General features: G+C 36.0%; 1 protein-coding gene across 8 annotated transcripts in view; it reads left to right on the top strand.

The window, feature by feature from the left end:
* LOC118744129 (protein apterous) overlaps positions 1 to 27729 on the top strand; it is a 434606-nt gene that overhangs the window by 396871 nt on the left and 10006 nt on the right. For all 8 annotated transcript variants that reach the window (XM_036476876.1, XM_036476873.1, XM_036476874.1 and 5 more), the window contains one exon: positions 16971 to 17164. In XM_036476876.1, the coding sequence (XP_036332769.1) occupies positions 16971 to 17164 (194 nt within the window). The remainder of the gene's footprint in view (positions 1 to 16970; positions 17165 to 27729) is intronic.

The raw sequence follows: 27729 nt of genomic DNA, 5'->3' as shown, positions 1-27729 counted from the left end.
TTGCGTTTTTGTCAAAATCGTACGTTTTTATTTTTGGGTGCTCCTGAATTCGCAACTTTTTGTTAGTTCCATTCCATTTTCCACATCGTTTCCAGCATTCTTAAAAGCCATCCCTTGAAGGTATGCAACAATTATCGCACATGTATCGTCCGCACCAAATCGTAAATCTTCGTTGCTTCGATAAATTTTCGTTGCCCAAATGGAGATAGGTATAATAAATAGCGAATTAAACAAATAAAATCAACATAAACAGTTAATTTTAGGACACCAAAAATATCGCAAAATATAATGGGCATAATCAGAAATAAATTTAAACTAAGCTAGCTTGTTATTTATGTTAATTTTGCCATTTCCAGTAAAAATTTGCAGGTTCCAGTACAAATTAGTACTGACTATTGGTTACTATCCAAACCTATTATTATTATGGGCCATATGCAGTGTTGTCAGAGGAAAATTTCGTTTGGAGCTAAAGCGGCCGGAAAACAGAGCTGAAAAGAGCTAAATAATACTAATTGTAGCTAATATGAGGAGCTAGATTTTTCTTTTAAGTTGAGTATTTATTGACGTAAGGTTGTTTTTACATTTTCGGAAATTTTAATAAAAACAAGGAATTTTGTAAGTTTAAGAGCTGAAAAAAAACTTTTAAACCCAAAATAAGGTTGATATAGACAATGAACTAAAAGTACTTTATACACTGTTAAAATCTGCAATTTCAGATATTTGAATTGACCATACAAACTCTGGTTACGAATAATTTTTTTCGAAAAATTTGCCTGAAAAGTTTTATTTCTTTCTCTCCTTAAATTTAAAATTAGTAAGGTAAAAACAAAATCCCCGCGTTTAGAAAAACGATTTTCTTCTAATTAATTTTTGAATTCATTAACCTCTGCAGTCTGTATTTTCCCGTGGATACAAATTTATATTTTTCCACTGAATTTCGAAATTTGTAACTTTATAAATGCTTAAGTTTTGGCTTTCCTTTTCTACCGTCCGGTATAGTTTGTGTGCTCCCTCGCACGTTGCATAAACTAATTGACTTACTTGCCCATTTTCCATTTGCTTGCGCGCCATTTGTATTAGGAATGCATGATTCAATAATTAGTCTGTTCCAATAGCAGTCCGATTTACAGGATTTAGTCAGAACTTACAGGAAGTCGTTCCTATTGACATAAAACCTGTAAGTGGGAACACTTTTGAGAGAGTAACTGAGCGACTGTTCCTAGTCAGAAGTTACAGGATTTAGTCCGGAGTTTTTTTTTCCTGTAAGTTCATGAAAAGTGTCAAACGATCAGCTGATTTGCATGTGCAAACAAAAACAGAAAGCGGTGAAAGCAAAGAACCTTATATTTGTAAAAAAATGGAAGGAAACAAAGAAATGTTTGAATATGTATAGATTTTAATAATTATTTAGTGATATTTCAGCCAAATCATTGTTGTACCAATGACATGTAAACAAACTGACTGACGTTTTTACAGGAAATAGTGCTTTTTGCGTTCCTATGCACTTCGGCATCTGTTCTCCTTTTACTCTCATTTGAGAGCGCAAAATTGTAGTTTGACAGTTCCACAGGTTTTAGTCCGAAGTTCAAAGGAACAGACTAAATTCAAGGTTCGATAAACTGACAGTTGTCTCTCTCGCACCGCTCCCTTAGCAGTGGCACCGTGTTGCTTCTTTGCAAATTTACTTGGAAAAAGTGTAGCTTTGCTGTGAAATAGAAGTATAAGCTTTTGTGCAATATATTTATTTGTATATGCATATGAAGTACATTTAACTGATGAAAACATAAATTGCTTTTACATTGGATTTTTACATAAATCTGAAAGTAGTTTTATTTTAATTTTGAGTCCTTTTGCAGTTTTATACAGCTAAATAGCACATAAATTACGTAATTCACGTAGATATATTAATATTTCGTTCAATATTTCGTTTAAAATGCCAGATTTCCTGCAAATACATTAGAATTTACAAAAGGAGTTTCACTACTAATTGCCTACTTTGCATACTTTTCTACTACCGTTTTCGAAACAAAGGATTGCATTCTTCCCCTTTCTCTGTCCTTCGTAAATGCAACCTTTTGTAAGGGAGTGCCAAACCGCGGCTGTCAATAATTATCTAACCTTGTATTATTGAATCATGTTAGGAATGGAAGTTTTCTAAGTATAAATCGAAATAGAATAATATGAACATATCGAAAATAGCCTGAGATCGCCAAAGCCAAATAAATTTTAGTCAACACTTGTTCAATGAACTTACAGATTTGTAAGTTTAACATATTACCAAACACAACTAAAACTTTCTGGAGCTAAACAAGTGCTACATAATTTTGAAAAGAGCTAAAAAAGAGCTAGGAGCTAAATCCCAATTTTCGGAGCTAAATGGAAAAATAAAGTTAGCTCCAAAAGCACCAAAATGGCAACACTGGCCATATGCACCGCGACCTCTGAAGTGATCTATTGTGCGTGATGCCAATATAGAAGTATTACATATGTATATGATGGAAGAAAACGCTTAACATCGTTAGCGAAAAAAAAAATCTCAAAAATCAGCGAGATTTTTGAGCTATTTCAAACTTGCACAATGTTATACTAAATTTGAATAGGATAACTGCATACCCGAATTTTCCTAGAAACTCCAATTAAAAAGTTTGAAATTTCGATGACCTTTTATTGTAAATCTTGTACAAAGTGTAAGAGTACAACTCCAGAACAAGCTTCCCGCGCTATTCCGGGTTTCAGCTACACAACTCATGTATTGCTGAAAGCCTGAAAAGCGCCGACCGCCGGAAAAGCTAGTTGTGCAGTTGTACTCTGACACGTAGATTTACATGTTTTTCGTTGTAGCATGCACTATGTTTTTATAGAAAAAATTAAAAGTAATAAATAAAAATAGGTGGTTCAAACTTGTAAAAGAAAATCTTTTCTGAATATCGGCCGTATCTACGCCTGCCTGCCTTCATTCTCAGAACCGGAAGAGCTCGGATAAAGAAATGATATATTCATTTTATAATCGGTTATCTTAACTGATTATGAATATTTTACTTCCAGTTTACGTTTGAGAAATGGATAAATATGATATATTTACTAATAGGAAACCGATTAATAATCGAAAAAATTTCGGTAGATGTCGAATGATTTGCCTATTCGATTCGAATCGAAATTTTACTCTATTCGAACGGTCACTCGTTCACAAGAGCCGTGATTCGGGCCCTGATTCCGAAATCATAATGGTTTCTCCGTCAGACCTAGTTTCTGAGACATCGGTGAAAAAGTGAAAAACCCTATACCTGCGACACATTCAGTCGTAAATTAGACTAAATTGTACGACTCGACAACATCGCCATTGTCTACTGTCGGACAGAAATAAGTAAACGACGAAAATAGTCGAAAACTATCCAGTGCTGCCAAGTAGTTCCGTTTTAATACACTAGTCGAGTCGAAATTTCAGGCCATGCCATGCAATTTTTGATACGACTCGACTCTCGAAAAATGACTTGCACTCCACACGACACTCGACACAATGAGCTTGATTACATCACATATCGATGGCTAAGTGGCCAGTTCGAAATCGTCCTATCTCAGAAAATTTTTCAACAACGCCCTATTTTAGAATTTGATAGAAAACGCCCTATCTCAGAATTCGGGTCAAAAACGCCCTATCTGAGCACATTTTCAATGTATTTTCATTTGAGTTAGGGCGTTCTCCATCCAAATTCTGAGATAGGGGTTTTTTCAATAAAATTCTAAAATAGAACGTTCTTCAATCAAATTCTGAAGTAGAGTCCTTGAAAAGTTTTCTGAGAATGGGCGTTTTCGAACTGGCTGCCTATCGGTTTTACATCTGAGAGATTTATAAAGGAGACTCCAAAAAAAGGGGTTTGCCTTCAGACTCATAAATCAAACAAGTGGTTCGGTTAGTATAGAAAAAAACATGCAGAAAATTAAAAAACAAAATTTTTTTTTTATAAAGTTTCAGTTTCGTCCGCCTTGAAATCAGAAAAAGTGTTCGGACGAATAAAAAAGTTTGTCACCTTATGCTATATAGAATTCTAGTACAAAAATTTAAGCCTACTAAGGGAGCTATTGGATGTATTTTGGATTTTAGTCTTCTGATTTTCTACTTTGTGGAAAATTCAAAAATCAACAAGTAAGAAAGTCTAAGTTCGGGCGGAGCCGAACATTAAATACCCGGCGCAAGTATTAAATATATGGTTTTCACCTTTCCGAAAGCTACCGCTACATGGTAAGCCGGGGCGCATCAATTTTGAGTAAATTAGCGTCCTTAAACTTCGAAATATTGAAGATTCAAACATTTCTGAAATTTACCGTTATTAGAAAAGTGGCCTCAATTTTAGTCCGATTTCAATAATTTTCAAAGTTTTGCTTTTATGTGGCAAGCACAATAGAGCTTGGTACAAATTGGTAGAACGGTTACCGAGATACATAATATTATATGTGATCATAAGTGGACGGTGCCACGCCCATTTTCCAAAATTTTATCATAAACGTATTTCTTGGTAAAGAATTGTTGCAAGCCATTTGGTATGCTGTAGCAAGGCTAACAACTGTGCCATTTTTGGAAGACGCCCATTTTCCAAAAATTTGCAATATTCTTATTTTTCGTCGAAAAATTATTGTAAATATAAATTTTGAGTGAATAATCTTGAGTAGTTACTAAAATATCGCAGTTTTCGTATTTCTGAAAATTCGCGTTATATGGGAGGTAGGCGTGGTTATTGTCCGGAGTGCACGTACCAAGTTTCGTTAAGATATCTCAATTTTTACTCGTGACAGACGGACGGACGGACAGACCGTCACTGCTTAATCGATTTCTCTTTTCATTCTGATCATTTATGTAAACATTTGTCAACATCTATCTCGATTCGTTTTGCCTGTTACAAACAACCGTTATGGTCGGGTATAAAAACAGGGCTGAGTTTAATACTGAGATACACATATTGTATACATATAGTCTGTTCATATGAACTTCGGACTAAAACCTGTGGAACTGTCAAACTATAATTTTACGCTCTCAAATGAGAGTAAAAGGAGAACAGATGCAGAAGTGCATAGGAACGCAAAAAGCACTATTTCCTGTAAAAACGTCAGACGGTTTGTTTACATGTGATTGGTACAACACTGATTTGGCTGAAATATCACTAAATAATTATTAAAATCTATACATATTCAAATATTTCGTTGTTTACTTCCATTTTTTAACAAATATAAGGTTCTTTGCTTTCACCGCTTTCTGTTTTTGTTTGTACATGTAAATCAGCTGATCGTTTGACACTTTTCATGAACTTACAGGAAAAAAAACTCCGGACTAAATCCTGTAACTTCTGACTAGGAACAGTCGCTCAGTTACTCTCTCAATAGTGTTCCCACTTACAGGTTTTATGTCAATAGGAACGACTTCCTGTAAGTTCTGACTAAATCCTGTAAACCGGGCTGCTATTGGAACAGACTAATAATGTGACCAACTATTTCATAGCTCAAATAAGTACAGGTTGGGCTGGGTTAGGTTAAAGTGGTTGCCCCAGGCAAGGGACACACTTGGACAATTAAAAGATTATCCTTTGTCACGATTGAGAGAAATAGAGGTTGCGCCCATCGCGTTACCGCTAATCCGCTCTTTGTGAATTTGACAGAATCAGCTTGTGCGGGACGTCATCTTGGTGCAATTGTTAATTGAGGAAAGCAAAATAATGATTTAACTGGATGCAGTTTAGTTCTTGATTTCGGGCTATTGTGTCCGAATGGGTAACCCGATCCAAAAAATTTTACACAGACTTGTAGTCAAGGGTCTACACGTTATTGTAAAGCCTAATTTTTTAATTTGCGGTCACTAATTTACTAATGAATTCGGTCTGAAAAATGCACTTTTTTGTGAATTTCGAAGTGAGTTCTACGCAAATATACTGTGGATGGCGTAGCCGGAGTTATATGCACAATAAATGTTGCATACCTTTGACAATAGAATGAAATACTGTTTATCGAGTTTACATTTCCGATGTCAAACTGCTAATTTTAGACCATTTTCCAATGGTTACCGAGAGGTATGTGGAATGTTTCGAGTGATCAGGTGCGACTTTTTACAAAGTGTGGACTGTGCTCTTTCTAGTAGGTTATATATCAAGACCAACGCCCCATCCCGCTCCGCCCAGTAACCCAACAACAGTGGGCTAATAACTACAATGTGCGCCCAACAATGCAAGGAAAGCTTAACGTCGAAAAGCTGCAATCACAACAGATGGCCAATTTATTCGCCACTCGACTCACACACCTGCTCTCTGAGAGCACTCTTCAACAATCCGACGTACGCGAGCAGTGGAACCACATTTCCCGATTATTAAGTACCGCCGCCGAAGAAGTAGTTGGACGAGCCCGAAAGAACAACTGGTACGATGAGGAATGTCAAGAAACAAGAGAAAAAAGCTGCCGCCTACAGGGCCACGCTGCGATCGGGCGCAACGCGAGCCATGTGGGACCGTTATAGGGAACTGAAGAAGGAAGCGAGACGTATTTGCCGCAATAAGAAGAGAGAGGCCGAAATACGTGAGTGCGAAGAGCTTGAGATGCTGGCCGACAGGAAGAACGCCCGAAAATTCTACCAGAGGGTTAGGCGACTTACGGAAGGTTTCAAGACCCGGGCGAACTCCTGTAAGAACAACAATGGCGACCTAGTGACCGATGTCCAGAATATACTTAAATTGTGGAGGGAACACTTTTATAACCTACTGAATGGTAGCAGCGCTGAAAGTAGTGAGGAAGACGAACCCGAGTCCCCAGTCGATGATGATGGAGTAGCTGTCCCACCGCCTGACTATGACGAGGTACGAATAGCGATTGCGCGGCTGAAAAACAACAAAGCTGCTGGAGCTGACGGCCTGCCAGCCGAGCTATTCAAGTACGGCGGCGAGGAGCTGATGAGGTGCATGCATCAGCTCGTATGCAGAATATGGTCAGATGAACGCATGCCCGACGACTGGAATTTAAGTGTGCTCTGCCCAATCAACAAGAAAGGCGACCCCGCCATACGCGCCAACTACCGCGGAATTAGCCTTCTAACCATAGGTTACAAGGTCTTATCGAGCGTATTGTGCGAAAGACTGAAGCCCACCGTCAACGAGCTGATTGGACCTTATCAGTGTGGCTTTAGGCCTGCAAAATCCACCATAGATCAAGTATTCACAATACGCCAAATCTTGGAAAAGACCCGCGAGAATAGGATCGACACACACCATCTATTTGTCGATTTCAAAGCCGCTTTCGACAGCACGAAGAGAAGTTGCCTTTATGCCGCGATGTCTGAATTTGGTATCCCCGAGAAACTAATACGGGTGTGTAAAATGACGTTGAGCAATACCACCAGCTCCGTCAGAATAGGGAAGGACCTCTCCGAGCCGTTTGATACCAAACGAGGTTTCAGACAAGGGGACTCCCTTTCGTGTGATTTCTTTAATGTTGGAGAAGATAATAAGAGCCGCAGAACTGAACCGCTCAGGCACAATACTTTATAAGAGCGTACAATTGCTGGCGTATGCCGACGACATCGATATTATCGGTAAAAACAAGGGCTACGTCTGTTCTGCCTTCTCGGGATTGGATAGAGAAGCAAAGCGAATGTGTCTGGTGGTGAACGAGGACAAAACGAAGTATCTCCTGTCAGCACACAAACAGTCAGAGCATACGCGTCTTGGCACCCACGTCACTGTTGACAGTTACAAGTTTGAAAAAGTAGACGACTTCGTTTATTTGGGAACCAGCATTAACACCAATAATAATGTCAGCCTTGAAATCCAACGGAGAATCACTCTTGCCAACAAGTGCTACTTTGGGCTGAGTAGGCAATTGAGAAGTAAAGTCCTCTCTCGTCGTACAAAGATCACACTCTATAAGTCACTCATCATGCCTGTGCTGGTGTATGGCGCGGAAGCATGGACAATGAAAGCATCTGATGAGGCGGCTCTTGGAGTTTTCGAGAGAAAGATTCTGCGAAAGATTTACGGACCTTTACGCGTTGGTGATGGCGAATATCGCAGACGATTTAACGATGAGCCGTATGAGCTTTACAACGATATAGACATAGTGCAGCGAATTAAAATTCAGCGGCTCCGCTGGCTTGGCCATGTCGTTCGGATGGACAGAAACGCTCCTGCTCTGAAAATATTCAACGCGGGCCGCGATGCTGGTAACAGAGGAAGAGGAAGGCCTCCTCTGCGTTGGAAAGACCAGGTGGAGAAGGACTCTGCTTCACTAGGCATTTTCAATTGGCGTCAGTTAGCACAGAAGAGAAATGACTGGCGTGCTGTTTTGGACTCGGCCAAAATCGCTTAGGCGGTTACAGCGCCAAATAAGAAGAAGAAGAGAATAACTACACATTTCCAATTTAACTATTTGTGCGTTAATATTTCTGCGTAGTTTTATACAATTATTGAAACATTACAAAGCAAAATTAAGTCTGCAGTGGCAATTTGTAAAAGTGAAAATAAAAGGCAAGCGTGCGATATAAAAAATTTTTTTAACTTCATGCATTGTTCCAACATCCGGCATGTGCTGAAAATCATATTTACCTAAAGGGCTACAAAGGGATTGGCATTTCCCTCTCGCAATTGCACCAAGGTGACGTCACGAAAAAATTATTAATCTATCATTCTTGTGTCCTTTGTGATACCACGAAAAAACTGAACGGAGGCTATTAATTTGGTTTACCGCGAGCCCATTATTTAATTATTATAAATTATTAAAAATTTCGAGTCAGTTTTAATTTAAGAAGTGCGAGCCAAAAAGCTTTCATCTTAGCCTCGCGAAGGTTGGACAGTCTAAAAGAAGTGTGGAGATGATTCCACCTCATCTTTCTCTTCACAGCTGATAAAAAAGGGATCAGTTGAAATTCCTAGTCTTACCACGTACATACCAATCGCACAATGGCCTGTCATAACTCCCATCACTAGCCGTAGAGAGGAAACGTTTTTCTCGGCACCTTTAGGGAGTAACTCGTGTCTTGCGCTGCAAAAAGTATTTCAAAGTACCCCATAAAAACATTTTATGCAGAAAAAAAAGTCTTATTTTCCTTTTTATGTAACAAAGGCCGCTGTGGTGTAGTGGTAAGCAGTGCGCGCTTCCACTCCGTAGCACCTGGGTTCAAACCCTGGTCAAAGCAACATCGCAAAAAATATAGAAAAAAGGTTTTTTCTTAACAGCGGTCGTCCCTCGGCAGGTAATGGCAAACCTCCGAGTGTATTTCTGCCATGAAAAACAGCTTCTCATAAAAATACAGTCGCCGTTCGGAGTCGGCGTAAAACTGTAGGTCCCTCCTCTTTGTGTGGCAACATCAAGGCGCACGCCACAAATCGGAGGAGAAGCTCGGCCACACACTAACATACATATGTGTAAGCGCCAATCTATTATTATTATTATTATTATCATGTAACAACAGGAGCATCGCTTCCTTTTGTCCATTTGATTAGGTATTTAGTAGAATGCAATTGCCAGTACGAAGTAGAGATGGGTAGTGGGGATTGAAATTCGGTTTTTTGTCCAAATTTCGAACATTGGCCAACTATTCGATTTTTCGATTCGAAATTTGGTGGTGAAAGATCGATTTAATTAGAGTTTTTTCGAATTCAAAAAAAAAATTTACTGAAAACTTAAAAGTTTGTTTGTAATTATCATTCTTTCTCAAATCCAAACAGAGATTCAGTCCAACTTATGTTAGTGTGATTAGATAACTATGGCTGACTTCCAAAACGTATCAATACAATGTTTGGAAACTGTTATACTGCGGTACTCAAACTGATTGGTTATGCAGAGTTATGACACATTGCAACCATCTACATACATTGCATATCTTAAATAATTAATATAGCAATGAAGAATTTTCTGAATTTTCCATTTCTAATACACCAATGCTAATCAATAACAAACAAAGCATCAACTTTGTTTCTGATGCGCTGATTGCTCTAGCGATGCGTTTCGATAACTTTTCGGCTGCGAACAGTATACATTGTCAATATTTTGTAGTTCGACATTACGGAACCATATACTATGTACGTATGGAAAGCAATTGACGTTTTGGAAGTCAGCCTATCCATATCGCTCTTCTTAGCTTCACAAGCAAAAATAAATGCACATAAATATTTTTTTAATGTCTAAAAAAATATCAGCAAAAATCCAAAAGTTTAGGAAATGTAGCATACTGAAACTATTCTTTTTTTTGCCTATAAATAGATTTTATTTATTGTTCTTGCATTACAAAAACAAAATAAATTTATTTATACTTCACGTTACATACTTGTGCAATCATACGCATGTTTATATTTATACAACGAATAAAAAAGTCTTACATTTATTGACAACGTATGATTTTTCTTTTTAAAGCAAGATCTTTAAGTAAACAAGTAATCAAATAGGTAATAGAGTATGAAGGGCCACATTTTTGGTTTTTCCATAGCTAAACGAATGGTATTTTTGACTTATATTAAAAATTTCACTTCATATTTGACATCAGTGATGAAAAACGTAATGTCAATCACCTGACACCAAAATTTGACGACAGTCTTTGATAGTCTACATATTGTCATTTTTTAGATTAGGTTTTCTGAGCCCTGTCTCTGTCTGAGAATCTCAGACGAACACCTCCCACCTAGTTAACTGGTTCAGGTATCCTTGAGTCATATCAAAAAGATGTCTAGAAATCGGCCCTTAACCAAAAGTTCCAAAAGCCATCTTTTCCAGTTCCTCTGATAGCTCATTTACAACCGAAATTCAGGGGAGAGAGAAGACCACCCCACTCCGCAAGGTGTGACTATTGACTTTGAGCTGAATGCAGGCGCTCCCCATCTCCACCGCGACAGTTCTGTCACGAAGTAGACTAAGAAAAGACTTTACTGTTGCGTCTGAAGTGACATTGTTGAAGGATACCTCGATATCGAGGAACGCCCCTACTGCATAATCTTTATGCGTGAAGGCACTAACCACCTTAAAAATGTGTGCAAACGGTATAAACCGAACTTTCCTTACCCTCCAAGCCTTGGGGATGTACCCGGTCCTCACGCAGTTCGCATAAAAAGGAGCCAACCAATTGCACGACACATCCACAGCCCTTTGCAGCTGCAACTTGAAGAATTTGAACGAATTTGTCGCCCAGGTCATGTGAGGATCGTCCAGAAGATCGGAGAAGTGCCGGACCTGAAGTACAAAGTATTGCAAAGGATTGACTGTACTGCGAAGTACGAAGTACAAGAGCTACTGTACTTCCGAAAGAAGTACGGTTAGTCACGTTATGCATACACATACATATGAATTAAGGGGTGCCAAAAATATTAGGTGTTACCATTTAAATTATAAAACTTTATCTACTATTTCATGACATCCACGAAAAAATTTGCTACAACTCGCGGTTACGGGAGCTGGACCGCGTTTAAAATGTATCTAAAAATCGAATCTTTAATTAAGAAAATTTTAATTGCAAAGTTTTCCGCCCGGTAAATGGCCTCACATAATAGCAAAAGTTTCAATCTAACAGCCAATTTCATGAACGCAATTTAAGTGGAGAATGATTTTGATTTTGTGAATTAAAAAAATAAAAGGTCATATTCCATTTAAATTGCTGGTGAACCCGGCTAGAACAGCCAATTTCGCGAAACTAATTTAGAAGAAAAATGATTTTAATTTTTTGAAATTTATATGGAAATTAACAGAAACTAAAAAATAATTTTCAACTGAAATTTCTGATGAAACCGGCTGTAAGAGATCTACATGAAAACTTCAGGCATATTTAAAATATTGATATTTTTAATGCAATTTTACGAAAATTTCGTAATATAGTTGCCCTGAAAATTTTAATAACTCGGCTTATACCCAGCACATATTTCTTTGAAAAGAAATTGTGATACACATGTATTTCAATAAACTGATGAACTAATTCGAATTTGTTTGCTCGAACAAATGGCAACCCTCCTAAATAAAGGTTAGGAATAAATCCCCTCCAACCCATTTCAATTTATACCCATCTTTTAATAATTCAACCAACTTACTGAATAATTTGAATTAAATTTTTTAAACCACTCAACTCTCTTGAAACATTCGAAATATTCAGACTAAAGATTTCTTAGCATTCTTTCTTTTGGACTGCGGCGTCTTTATATTTCATATACTTTTTGAATTAGTTAATTGAGTTAGACCTTTCAAACATGATTGTTAACTCTCCTTCGACGGAAACTACGATACTACGATACATATTTCAATTAATTGATTTGGCATTCCCGCCAAACTGATACGGCTGTATAAAATGACGTTGAGCAATACCACCAGCTCCGTCAGAAATGGGAAAGACCTCTCCGAGCCGTTCGCCACCAAACGGGGCTTCAGACAAAGCGACTCTCTTTCATGTGACTACTTTAATCTGATGTTGGAGAAGATAATAAGAGCTGCAGAACTGAACTGCTCAGGAACAGTTTACTACAATTGCTGGCTTATGCCGATGACATCGATGTCATCGGCATAGTTGCCAACTTAGTGCTTTAAGCAGTAGATTTAGTGCTTTTTGAAAACTAAAACGCCAAAAATAATGGTTTAGTGCCTAGTGCCCTTTTTAGTGCTTTTTTCTGAACTAAAATTTTTGAATTTACAAGAATCTACAAATTTAAATGCACTAAAATGCAAACCATGATTGGTAAAAAGATGAAGTTGCAATTGTATTCGCGTTGAAAATGCTAGCACGCAGATAAGTTAAGTATTTATTTTTTTATTTTCTTGATTATTGATTGATTACACAGTACGAAAAATTTTAAATTTTTTTGCCACCTGAGTGGAACCGTTTTGTGTAGATTTTTCGGTGCTGAATCCAAATCTAGCTGCTGTTTCGCAAGCATGAATGTGTATTTATTTATACATGTAAATATTGTATATTTTTTTACTTTTGTTTACCACAAACTATTATGAGAAAGAGTATCCTTTGATAAAAAAAAAATTTAGTGCTTTTATTGCGGTAAAACGCTCTTTTTTCCAAGGTTTGGTGCTTTTTGAAACTGAAAAGTTGGCAACACTGGTCATCGGTGTCAAAAACCTCGAAGTCAGTTCTCTTTCCAAAGAAAGTATCTCCTGTCATCAAACAAACAATCAGCACATTCGCACCTTGGCACCCACGTTACTGTTGACAGTCATAATTTCGAGAAAGTTGAGAATTTCGTTTACTTCGGAACCAGCATTAACACGGATAACAATGTCAGCATTGAAATCCAACAAAGGATCACTCTTGCCAACAAGTGCTACTTTGGACTGAGTTCTCTCTCGACGTACGAAAACCACACTCTATAAGTCACTCATCACGCCCATGCTGGTATATGGCGCAGAAGCATGGACAATGTTGTCCGATGAGGCGGCTCTTGGAGTATACGAGAGAAAGATTTTGCGGGCCTTTATGGTCTGATTATGGCAACTTAACGAAACTTATGGCTCTCTCTCAAAAATTCTGTTAAATGGATGTTGCTTATAATTGAACAGCGGAAACTTAACGTGACGTAATGCCACGTCGAAATCTGTTCAATTAAGTTAAGTTGCCATAACCAGGCTTTTAGGCGTTGGCGACGGCGAGTAACTCAGGCGATAAAACGATGAGCTGTATGAGATTTACAACGACATGGACATAATGCAGCGAATTAAAATACAGCGGCTCCGCGGGCTTGGTCATGCCGTTCGAATGGACACCGACGCTCCAGCTCTGAAAGTATTCAACTCGGAACCCGCTGGTGGTAGCAGAGGAAGAGGAAGGCCCCAACTAAGATGGAAAGACCAGGTGGAGAAGGGCTTGGCTTCACTTGGCGCCAGTTGGCACGGAACAGAAACACTGGCGTGCTTTGTTGAACTCGACCAAAATCGCTTAGGCGGTAACAGCGCCAAATAAGAAGAAGAAGATTAATTAAGTGGAAATTTAATTTTCAAACAACCCCGCTAAATACAGTTCAGAATTAAAAAAAATACAAACCCCCTTCGATTGATACCCATATTTTAATAATTCATTTAACTTATGAAATATTTTCAATTTAACTTTTTGAACAGATGACGCCTCAAAAATATTCTTTAAGTTCAAGCTAAAGATTTCCTAACACTCCTTCGTTTGACATCCATATTTTGATATTTCGTGTAACTTGTGTATAAGTAAACTAAATTCGACATTTCTAGCAGGTGGAAACCCTCGTAAATATTTGCAAACTACTCTGTGAAACCCCTCCCGTTTGGCACCCATATGTTGATACATATTTCTCTTACTTAATATGATTTTTTAACCAGGTGGCAATCCTCCTATACTTCAGCTAAGAAACAAAGCTTTTCAAAACCATTTCGATTGATACCCATTTTGTAATAATTGGTTTATTTTTTTAAATAATTTGAGTATAATAAAAAAAAGTTGGCAACTCTTTTCAAAAAAGTAAAACCTATTGCACATCTTCAGTCCAAGGCTTTTAGTTTGACGCCTCATTTTGGAAAATCGAACGAACGGTGCGGATTTGATGGCATTAACTATTAAATAAATTGAGTTTAACTTTTTAACAGGTGACAACTATTTTCGAAAAACTAAAAACAGTTTGCACATCTACATGCCAAGCGCTTTCATTTTTCATCTCATTTTTGAAAATCGAACATTACAGATCTTTTATCCGGAACAAAAAATCTCTTCGCATATTATATATATAGATTCTCAACCAATAATAAGATTTGGTGTTTCACACAGCAAAAAGAAAAAAAGTTCACATAGAAATATTTGTCTGAACCTAAAACTTCCAATAGAATTTTCTTTTGTCTTTAAGAGCGAGAAATATTTTATTTTGCAACATAAATCTCATCGATTGAATAATATGAAAAATAGTTATTTGAGGAGGCTTTCTATGAAAGTGTTTAAAGTAATACAGACAACTGTTAAAAGCGAACAAAAAGTTCTATTTTTTTAACAAAAGGGCTGTTCAGGATATTATGGAAATGGTCTTGAATTTACAATTGGAGCTACCGACTACTTTTTTTACTCGAATCGTTGTTTCGATACCTACTTGGTATCGAAAGAAAAGTGCTTGCATCGAATCGATTTGAGCAAGTGCCATATCTTGTCGGCCAATTTTGGAAAAACTTTGCACAGCGTCGTTTTAATGAAAAATAACTCCTTTAAGCAATAACACCGCCAAAAGCTAAAGTGTGGATATATTTTTACAAAGTGATTTCACAGCAAAATGCAAGCAATGCTCTGTAGCCGCAAAGTTTTGTGGGAACGTTTCAAAGGTTAAATTTTTTGTTTACGTAATTATATTACCTCTAGCGTTACGCACTATCTCAGAAGACTTTTCAAGAATGCCCTATTTAAAAATTTGGTTCAAAACTCCGCCCTACCTCAACTGAATATATATTGAAAATATTTGAGATGAACTTTTTTGAATCGGCAGCTGAGATAGGGCGTTTTTAACCGAATTCTAAAATAGGGTATTCTTAAACAAAGTAAGTGCGCCTGGGCAACACTGGAGAAGTAAAACTTACGTTACAGATGTATTTTGTCTCATAACCAATACATACATGTGTACATAGATACACACATCTGCTTTTGCTTAAGGTTATATTTTTTGTCTTTTATCTATCTAGATCCATACCTCTAGCCCTGTTCGTTGTAACCACATTTATGTTATTCTGTTTTCCTTTTTCTTCATTTTTATCTTTATACTTTATCAATAACAAAATCGACAGTAACATCCAACAAAACATCGATAACAAAACCGGCAAAAATATCGATAACAAAATCGACGACAAATTCAATAAAAATTTCGATAGCAAAATCGATAATATTGGTAGTAAAATCGATTAAAAGACGATAACAAAATCGATAAAAATATTGATAACAAAATCAAAAACAATATCGATAACAAAATCTCGATAAATAATCGATAAGAAAATCTACAAACAGTCGATAACAAAATCGATAAATAATTGATAACAAAATCTATAAATTAGCGATAACAATATCGATAACAAAACCGGTATAAATATCGATTATTATATCGATAATTCCCGAGAATCCCGAAAGTCTCTAAAATCCCAAAATAGTTCCCAGATTGAGCCTCTTTGTCTCTATCTATGTATATCCATTTCCCTGTAATTACCTTTATTTCAATCTCTCTTTTCGTCTATCTTCATCCTTACTTTTATCGGTATCCTCATCCTCATCTTTTTCTTTATATTTATATTTGTTTTTACTTTTATGTTTATAATTTTCTTCATCTACATACATATTCCCCTTCACCTTTGCCCTTATATAATTTAAGTGTTTAAATTTACCTTGGTCTTCATTTTTGCATTTATCTTAACGCATCTTTGTTTTTATTTTTACCTTTGCCTTTATCCGTTTCTTTATCTTTGTACGTACTCACCTTTGCTTTCATTCTTGTATTAGTCTTTTTCTAAGTGCTATTCTTTATCCTTTTATTAGCAAGTTTTTGTTAAATTAATAACACACATCCAAGAAGCACTTGTTTCCGTCCCAACCATTTCCGTTGCGCCATTTCCGTGTGCAATTTCCGTTGAATTTGCCAATTTACTCCCAACCAACCAACCGCCACTAAAGAAGTTTCACTTCAAAAATTTCTGACAGTCAAGCTTGACAATTTCTAATGTACATAACTCTTATTCATAAACTGCTGCTCAGCATGTTTACATATTTAATTCAGTGTTAATATTAAAGCATACGTTCAGGAGCCATTTCCTCCCCATGTAGGCATTTTTATTAGTGTAAATTTTTTCGTTTAATTTTAAATCGATTTGAAATTTTACTAATTTTTTCCACTTCAGCTCAAAATACCTTTGTATTCTTTATTCCTTAAAAGTATAGTTTAGCTGTAAAAGGGTTTAAAGAAAACATGTTCGCCATATATATGATATATATGTATATACATACATCGAATTTGTTTAACCCGGAACTTTGATTTTTGTAGATTTAAATACGGAATATTTAGACTTTGGACGCGGTTCGCAGATGACTGCATCGCGGACGAAACGGATGCGAACGTCATTCAAGCATCATCAATTACGCACAATGAAGTCTTACTTTAACATAAATCACAATCCAGATGCCAAGGATTTGAAACAACTTTCCCAAAAGACTGGGTTGCCAAAGCGAGTTTTACAGGTACATGTGCACATAAATTAATATTATATTTTTTCAAATAGAGAACGACCCAGCATCAATTTTTGTGGCCAGTTTGAACCGAACTCCGAAAAATGTTTCACTGTTCGCCAGAACTGAACCGATTCAGGGTACAAAAACCTTGTGTTTTAATTTTTATCTTTTTCATCAAATTTAAGAATTAAAATAATACTTAAGCTTCCTTTTTATTTCAATAAATAACGCTTATGAAATGAGTTTTATTTTTCGTTCAGAAATAAAACTTACGCGGTTAGTTTTATTTTTCCGTTTTAAAATAAAAGTCAATCCTGTAAGTTTTATTTATCGTTCGAAAACAATTGTTATTTCGTAAGTTTTACTTAAAAATCACTGACCTTAGTTTTTAGGCCAAAGATATAACGAGTGTTTCCTCATAGGAAATGACGCCCGAAAAAACACAAACAAAGCCAATGGGGTTTACTTAAAATAGGTTCTAAAACGACATTTTGTGCCACCGCCTCTGGCCTGAAAACTAAGGTCAGTGATTTTTAAGTAAAACTTACTAAATAACAACTATTTTTGTACGATAAATAAAACTCATTTCATAAAAATAAAACTCAAAAAGTAAGTATTATTTTACGAGCAAACATAGAACTCATGAAATAATTATTAAATTTGATGAAAAACATAAAAATTATAAAATTCAGGTTTATTGCACAAATTAATAGATCTAAAGGACGATCATTTTCATATACTACGTCATATATTTCTGAGCACTCCTTCATGTTGATTTATTTGAAACAAATTTGCACCAGAACAGTTATTTGCGGTCTTTGTTAATAATATAATAGGCCTGTTCAGGGCATTGTGCAAATGGTCTTGGATATCCGTTCGTAAATTTTATGCTTGCTACCATGGCAACCCTTGCAAATTATTGGTGTGAATTTATAGTACAAAAGCACCGAAATATGCAAATGCAAGATCATATGCACAAGATCCTGAACAGCATTATCATTTTGGCGCTTACACTTTGGCTAATTGTCTGACCTAGCTTCTCCTACAATTTGTGGTGTGCATCCTGATGTTATTACCAAGGCTGGCAAATCTATGCAAATGCTTGAAAAAGCTTATTTTGCATATATTAGACAATTTTCTTGTTTTTTCATGTATTTTTTGAGGAAAGAGACGATAAAAATGCGTGAAACAAGGCGAATTCATACATACATATGTGTGTTTTTATACTCCTCCACCTCCTACCACCTTGTACGAATTCTTCTTGTAACAATGCAAGTTACATATGTATATGTACATATAAGCCGTCATCGATTCGCCACTTCGCTGCTTGCCATGTTTGAGTTCCGGTCGCTTAACGAAACATTTTGCATGTGAAAGCAACAACAAAGTTAGCTAGCACGGATAGACGATAGCAAGTTTGGTTGTACCTCATTGAGTTCGTTCGTTTCGCCACTTGCTAACTGTTGGCGAATCGATTACGGCTATAAATTCATAATGCTAGAGCTTGAAGAAATCCGAACAGATTTGGGGTTCATTAAGGCAAATTTTGGTAGTTTGATAGTAGGTGTAACAAAGCTTCCAACGAAAGGTTCAATGTCAAACAAAGAAAGTTTGGAAATTGCGACAACTGTGAAATAGCAATACCAAATATTGAACATAGAGATGGCACGATTAATCAAATAACCGACTATAATCGATTATTTTGATTCGGTTAACGATTTAATTGTATCGAAATATTCCTTTCGATTAATCGACCGATGAACCGGTTAATTTTCAAAATAATCCAAAAGAAACCATCGAAAATTGACTACTTTACTCACATAATGTATGAATTAAAATTACGTAGCAAAAATTGGCACTCTTACCACTCAATACTTATGTATAATTGTTTGGGACATTTTTTACATTCTATTATTCTGCAAATTTTTAAACGATATTTTTAGCAAAAAAACCGCAACACTAACTAACCTATTCATATGGGCCAATCTAAACAACACAAACACTTTCGAAACAAAAAGTTTAATTTTTTAATTTGTGGACACACCTATGTTTTATAAATGATTCTATTCGTAATATCTTAATAAATCGATGGAATTCATTTTCATCAAGTGCTTCAAAAGATAGACGAGGAATAAACCTTTAGATCGCTGAAATAGAAAACAAAATAATAAGCTGTGTTCAAATTACGCTGTGCAAGTTGTAAATTTTGAGCAAAAGTTCAACTCACTTAATTGGGACGTTCTGAATTTAATGGTATCTCCTGTTTTACCAGATTGGATCCGAGTTTCGAGATAACGGTACTTGAAAATTTGATTAAATTTTAACTATTTCCCTCAGTTTTGAAGTTATTTTACTAAAATTTTGCACATAAAGTTATCGAAATAGGTTTACTTTAACATATAGCTCCAATGCAGCTGATTACTCAGATATGTTTTTGCGCCATAACTCTAACTTCGTATCTGAATAATAAGTTGTATGCGTGCTATATGTTAAAGTCCTTTAACGGATGGTATACAACTTAACATCTTTTTTATTTATTGTTTCCTTTCGTTTTTAGTTTTCTTGATTGTTTGCGCAATGAATTCGTGGCGCAAGTTTCCACAACTTAACAAGAAGTGTATCTTTAAATAAAACAGTCAGTTTTTATAACTTATGGATTTTACCCGAGACGACCGATTAATCGGTTAATTTCTTAATATTAATAAAAAATAATAATAGATTGACGCTTACACATATGCACTGCTTACCACTACAGAACAGCGGTCGCCATTGCAATTATTATCGAACGCTTTTGATTAATCTTCTTCTCTTCTTACTTGACGCTGTAACCGCCTAAGCGATTTTGGCAGAGTTCAACAAAGCACGCCAGTCGTTTCTTTCTGTGCCAACTGACGCCAATTGGAAATGCCAAGTGAAGCCAAGTCCTTTTCTCCCTGGTCTTTCCATCTCAGTGCGGGCGTCCCTCTGAGCTGGAGCGTCGGTGTCCATTCAAAGGACATGGCCAAGCCAGCGGAGCCGCTGTATTTTAATTTGCTGCACTATACCCATGTCGTTCAAAAGCTTATACAGCTCTTCGTTCCATCATCTACGGTACTCGCCGTCACCAACGCGTAAAGGCCCGTAAATCTTCCGCAAAATCTTTCTCTCGAATACTCCAAGAGCCGCCTCATCGAATGTTGCCATTGTCCATGCTTCTACGCTATTTACCAGCACGGGCCTGATGAGTGACTTATAGAGTGTGATTTTTGTACGTCGAGAGAGGACTTTACTCCTGAATTGCCCGCTCAGTCCAAAGTGGCACTTGTTGGCAAGAGTGATTCTGCGTTGGATTTCCATGCTGACATAATTATCGCTGTTAATGCTGGTTCCCAAGTAAAAGATATTCTCTTCTTTCTCGAAATTATAACTGGGAAGAGTGACAGGAGATACTTCGTCTTGGCCTCGTTTACCACCAGACCCATTCGTTTTGCTTCCTTATCCAACTTTGAAAAGGCAGAACAGACTTCGCGGTTGTTGTTACCGATGATGTCGATGCCATCGGCATAAGCCAGCAATTGCACGCTCTCGTAGTAAATTAACCGATTAGTCGATTATTAAATTTTTTTTGCCATCACTAGTTGAACACAAATTAAAAAAAAATTAAAAAAAAAACTTTAAAATACTTTGACCGAAAACCCTGACTGTACCACAGTTATTAATATAAAGGCTATATTATTTAATGGCTCTACAATTAAGAGTGAAGATCTATCGAATTACTCCACAGCAGAATTAACTTGATTTAAATCTTGTCCAAATACATCTCCGGATGTGGAAAGCAGATTTTTGAATTATTCAGCAGTTTTAAATGATCAGAAAAGGTCATATTAGTTGATAATTTAAAAAGGCATGCTACTTTAGTGGATTAAAAGTATTGAAAAATTAAATAAAACTCCATTGAGTTTGAATATTTAAAAGCGTATTTTAGTGATTTATCCAGGTTTTTATGGCGCATATTTTCAGTTTTTTCTTGCATATTTTGGCCAGCCCTGGAGTGACCTACAAGTCTACGCCTAATGGTCTGATTATGCATACTTCGCATAACTTCGCACAACTTCGCATAAACTTCAAACTGTAATTACGTATGTACTTTGTATGTATTTTGTATGTATTCCATTACCCAGAAATTAGCAGAACTTTTAAAAACTTAGCGATCTGTTGAGTTTAGATTTTGCTTCACATTTTCTTAAGTTACACTTTTAGTGCACTGGTATAAATGGTTGTGCGAAGTTATGCGAAGTATGCATAATCAGACCCTAAAAACTGTAAATGGTTTTCATGAGAAGCCTTTTAAGGCAGAAATACCCTCGGACGCTTGTAATTGCTTCCTGATCGCTTTTCTCAACTAAATACATCCATATCGTCACTAGACACGAATAAAGGCGCGAGTTTAAAAGTTGACCGCGAAAAAAGACACATAAAAAAACTTCTGCGAAGAAAGACTCTTAACCAGCGTTACCGCTTTGGTAATTTTTTACCAAAACTGGTAATTTTTTTCTTTTTAGGAGGAGTTTGGTAATTTGGTAATTTTTTTCACAATTTGGTATTTTTTTTAACGTAAGTCTTTCCTTTAAGTTTTTAATACTAACTTAATATATATAAAATTTTATAACTTTGAACCTTCTGACAATTGCACAAAACAAAAAAAATTGCTTATGTACTTACATATGTATGTATTTACACCTTAAGATAGCCAAAAATTGAAAGGGCTCTTTAATGTAACAATTTGCCTTGACAACTCAGAACTTTTAGTATGAGTTTGCAATATAGCAGGAAACCACCCATTTTTCCCAATATGGCGGCTCGATCACAGCCCCTACAGTCTCACAAATCTGGATTTTGTATCATTTTTACCTGCCGGAACCAATGGTGAAAGAAAATAATTTCACGGGACTAATTAAAAGTTTGCGATTAAGTACGAATGTGACCCACTTATAAAATAGTAAAAGTAAATTTTATCTACCGTTTAACGATACATTTGCTGGTTTCATGTTTTGGTTTTAAGTTATGTAAAATAAATTATGTAAAAGACTGTATGTTACAGCCCATTTCCACCAACCGCTTAACTACAGTTAAGAGTTTAGATATTTTCAACAAGAGGTGATCTGCAATGTTTATTTATTCGTTTTTGTTATTTTCCTTTCATTTGCTTGTACCTAATATGAGCAATTACCTCCTTCGAGTTGTAATCTGTTTTTTCCCAATAGGCATAAACTGCAGTAGAAATGAACTATTAAACACCTTTTAAATGTTTATAAATCTACGAGCGATTTTTTTCTTTTATGTTTTAGGGCCGATTGTTCAATGTCTGATTAGTACAAATCGGAGGTAGAAGCTCCGGTTAAATACATTGAACAACCGGCCATTAAAAATATTTGTGAATTGTTATAGTCGGAACACATTGAAAAGGACAACCACAGCTGTAAATTGTACGTCTTCGTTATCTAAACGCTCAGTCGATGGTGATATGAATTTTTTGAACGCGGCAGCGACATCATGCATTTTTATGAGTTTGTCATAAAAGAATGGGAAGAACTCATTTTTCGGTCGAAAAATATAAATAGATCTAGCTGGCCACAATCCCAGACGTGGTGTATTATCTACATACGTCGAAAAATAATTTCCAATTTGTTAAGAATATTATGCTCATAAAAATTTGGTAATTTTTTTCTGAGTTCGGTAATTTTTTTTTAGAGGTTTGGTAAAAAATTAATAATCTTTGTGGCAACACTGTTCTTAACACAGTTGACGGCGAATAAAGACGCGTTAATAACATAGTTGACGGCGCAGAACCCGTATACTTATTTTCGCGGTCGACTATGTTTGCGGCTGTAACACTATGTAAATTCCCCAAAGAGTTTTAAGGGAATGATGCTGAAGGGACAGTCCTTGGCCAGGTATAAATCTGTGTTTACGCGTTTTTATTCGCCGTCAACTAGGTTTCTTGTCTTTCTTCGCCGAAGTTTTCCTTAAGCGTATTTTTTTCGTAAGATTTTTTTACACGTCTTTTTTCGCCGCCAAAACACCAGCGCGCCTTTATTCGTGTGTAGTGACGATATACATTAAGTAGCGAAATTTTCTTATTAGATACCGGCACAATTTCGCGGCTTTAATAATCTCTTCTTAAATAAATACGTTTTTGGGTGCAGAGCTGAAATAATGGTGAATATACTCCATTATCATCAATCAATCAAATGAAATCGATTCTAAAATTAGTGGCAGCTTTTTTGACTGATAATAATCGATTGAAAATTACGTCAAAAAGCTGCAGCTAACTTTAATGTCGATTTTATTTAGACTTTGAATAGGTCCCAATGTCACTAAATATCCGCGGTTATGTGGACAGCCCTAATACTCTCTGTATTTTTTCCGGTATGTGCATGGCAGTGTTACCGTTGTGCGACTAAAGTATCAAATTGACACTTTTTGGAGATTGATGCCCCTGACTCCGACTTGTTAAATATATGCTTATTTCGAAACTATTCTTGAAAATCATGTGACTTTTGCCCCTTTTCTTTTTAAAAATTCTGTATACACGTTTTGACAATTTTTTCATAAATTATATTTTTTTTGCGTGCTTAAAAATGTTTTTAGTATTTACTTTTCAAAGGCACTTAAAAATTACACCTCTGGCAAGATTTTGACTAATTTCAATCTTTTTATTATGTCAAATTTTTCTGCAAAAATGTCCACAAGTAGCATGAATTAATGCATGGTTTTTGTTGCTTAGCATTTCCCCCAAGTTATTTGTTCTAAATTTATTTTCGTGGCTCCCGGTACAAACAAATAATTTGCGATAGTTTATATACAAACTTAAACGGCTAAACTTTGTTATAATAATTGTTATCCACTAATGTTGTTTTTTTGTAACTGAAGTGTTACATTGATGTAAGTAATTTTTAACTGAAATTTTATTTTCATAATAAGTGCAAAATCGTCGGCCGCTGTGGTGTAGTAGTAAGCAGTGCGCGCTTCCTCTCCGCAACGCCTGGGTTCAAACCCTGGTCAAAGCAACATCGCAAAAAATGTAGAAAAAAAGGTTTTTTCTTAACAGCGGTCGTCCCTCGGCAGGCAATGGCAAACCTCCGAGTGTATTTCTGCCATGAAAAACAGGGTGACAGGTAATAAGATCAACGGAAATAAGGTCAATTGACTTTATTTCCCACCCTGGTGCGAAATAAAGTCAATTGACATTATTACCTTTTTAAAAACGAAATAAAATCAATTGACGTTATTTCTCTTTCAAACATTAAATTTGCTTAGCTTCGCGGCGGCCCGCGTACCCAGCGCGACCGGCGCGCACACCACGTCACGCTACGCCGCGGCCCCCCCCCGGCCCCCCCTTCCCCGTCTCACGACGTGCTGTAACGCAGGTAGATTTATTTTTTGTATACGTTGAAATAAAATTTTTATATATTTTAAACATCGAGCGTTTACCTATATTCAATAATACCCCCAATCTGCACACTTTTCACAAAGATGGGATTCTGATTTAAAAATCCACCTAAGCTTTAACTGTCATCAGTGATATTAATGTTACCTTATATAACGACAGGTAATAAGTCCCAGATGGTTTCTAAAATCACAAATTAGTTTTTGTGCAAATTGCAGATAGAGGGTATTAATGAATTCAAGCCCTCGATATTTCACATTTTTATATTTGTAAGTTATTGGAAGCAGGGATGCCAACTTGGCTCAAACCGTGCCATTTGTTCCTATTTTACTTCAAATGGCACTTAATTTTTCAATTTGGCACAAAATGCCAAAATGGCACTTTTGTAAAAAAAATAACATTTCAATACAGTTTTGTGAAATCCTTTGCGTGCACTTCTTTTTCTCAACTAAAATTTTCTAATTTATAAAGGCTTTTCGACTGGTTTATCTTATTTTATCATTGCACTTTTGTTTTGAAAATGTGGTTTTATTTTATTGCTAAATGTGAATGATTAAAAGGAATTACCCCTCTTTTGGCACTTTTATTTTTCTATTTGGCACATTTTGGCACTTCCTTTGGCACTATCCTCAATATGGCACCTCATAACTAAGGAGAGTTGGCAGCCCTGATTGGAAGATTTCTGCTGTGTTTTGAGGCAACAACTTGTCTGCAGTAAAAAAGCATATAATTTGTGTTTCAAAAGTGTGTGAAAACAAATCAATTAACTTATATCTCGTTTCCGATATTAAATAATCAATAATTGTTTATACCCGCATTTTGGCACATTGGCTCGTTGAATGTGCCATCTAATAAGTAGTGTCGTCGTTCTCCTTAGCTGCTTTTAATTGACTGCTGGCGGAGGCATAAATACAGTGTAAGAAAATTCTTTTTTTATAATTGTTTCCTTATAGAAAAGTTGGGTTCTTTTCCACCTTAGACATTCCGAATTCGTTCAAAATATGCTAATTTAAAACACAGAATTCTTTCAGTGCTCCTCCGGGGTTTTTGGACATGTACTGATTCTTCAATTTAATAGTGTTCGGTTTATTTTTGTAGAAACGAAAAATGTTTTGCAAGTTATGGATCATTTCTCCACTCTTTCTTCAAATATTTCTCATATTCCAGCTGTGCGCAGGCGTTTAGTTTTTCGCATCGTGTTTTTACATATTCGTAATTTAAATTTTTTTTAATAGAATCAGGTGATAGTTCATAATTGTGTGTGGATTAATATCACAACACTGAGGATTTGGCAAAAGCCTTTTTCTTCTATTAAAAAACAACACTTACGGGGCAATGTTTATTGTAAGAACAACATTTTTTTCTATGAATCGACATACTTTAAGCATTGTTGACGCTATTTCCATTTGAATGAGGAAATAGCGTCAATGACTTTATTTCCAAATTTTGGTTGACTTTATTTCGCTTTTGAAAAGGTAATAATGTCAATTGACTTTATTTCGCACCAGGGTGGGAAATAAAGTCAATTGACATTATTTCCATTGACCTTATTACCTGTCACCGAAAAACAGCTTCTCATAAAAATACGATCGCCCGTTCGGAGTCGGCGTAAAACTGTAGGTCCCTCCGCTCTGTGTGACAACATCTAGGCGCACGCTACAAATCGGAGGAGAAGCTCGGCCAAACACTAACATTTGTGTAAGCGCCAATCTATTATTATTATTATAATAAGTGCAAAATATGCATATTGCGTCTTTTATTTTGAGATAAAAAAACTATTTTTCGCCGAAAATGTGATCTCCATTAGCAATTTATTAAAAATAATGGGGAATACTCAAAGATGAAATAAAATCTTTTCTAAGCAGCTAAAAAGCTATAACTAACCTTAGAGGCGATTTTATTTCGACTATGAATATACCCCAATAATTTCGAAAGGTAAAATAATGAAAGTCTTTATCTACATGGTATAAACCAGAGATGGGCAAAGTGGCTCCCAGAATCCCTTTGCACTTAGGAGACGGCATGGCACATTTAGGTGCTAGATGAGGGGTGACATCAAGAGCCAGCATGAAGGGGGAAGAGGAGTGCAATAAAATTTCTTGTACTCCGACTCTCATTACTAATAAATATGATACTTTTAATGAATCTTTTACACCCCCTTCACCCTGAGAACTGCTTTACTTCTTGCGTAGCACTTGCTGACTCTATGACTGTTTAACAGCCAAAAATCTGCACATCCCTGGTATAAACGATTGGAATGACTTGAAGACACTTTTTTCGGCTGTGACACTTTTTTACGACTTTCCAAAAATTTGTCAGCGGTAACACTGGTGCAAGATGCCGATGAACGCGAAATATCTGAGAACAAGAATGGAGGTTCCTGTTACTCAAGAAGAATTATAACTAGCAGCTTATTGTCTGGAAGAGAATTAAATAATATAAAAAAACGTTTTAATATACATACAACACTTTTATAAATGGACTAAAAAGTAGAAAATAATATTTCTCAGTCCCATAGAATTTGTTTTGATAACTTTTGATTTTGAAATTTTACCAAAAGTTATTATAAACAATTTATGTGATTGAAAATGAAAAACTTGGAGCGCATGCAATACAAAGCATTAGATTTAATTGACAATAGTCAGACTACATAACATAGACCTAAAATTTCTACAGAGAAAGTACAAAATTTGAGATCGATTTTAAGCGATCGTTATTCATATTAGGGATGTTGCGAATGTGGAATTTTAGACATCCGCGGATGCGGATGTTTAAAAGCTTTTTAAGAAATAATTTAGGTGGGTAAATTAGGTGATTTGGGTAAATAAAAAAAGGAAAGGTTAATAAAAGTGAAAATGAAAGTGAAAAAGTGAATAGTGAACCGGTTCGGGGAAAATTAAACTCATCATAAGACTGAATGTTTTTTTTAGTACTTGAATTTAAAAATTGGAGCATTGTACTTAATAAAAACTTTTTGAAGGGCCGTATATCAAACCTGCGCCACTATAACAACCCGCTCGAGGCGACAAACTTGAAAAACTTGAAACTTGGCAAAATTGTAAATTCTTTTCGGTTGACACCAGTTGAGAGGTGTAGGATTCATACTTTTTATTATACTTGCTTCATTTTTTAACTTTGTTAATTT

This window comes from Rhagoletis pomonella, unplaced genomic scaffold (assembly GCF_013731165.1).
Source record: "Rhagoletis pomonella isolate Grant_MI unplaced genomic scaffold, Rhpom_1.0 Rhpom_scaffold_00008, whole genome shotgun sequence".
NCBI lineage: Eukaryota > Metazoa > Arthropoda > Insecta > Diptera > Tephritidae > Rhagoletis > Rhagoletis pomonella.
The sequence above is the reverse complement of the archived record's forward strand: the minus strand, read 5'-3'. Positions and strand labels throughout refer to the sequence as shown.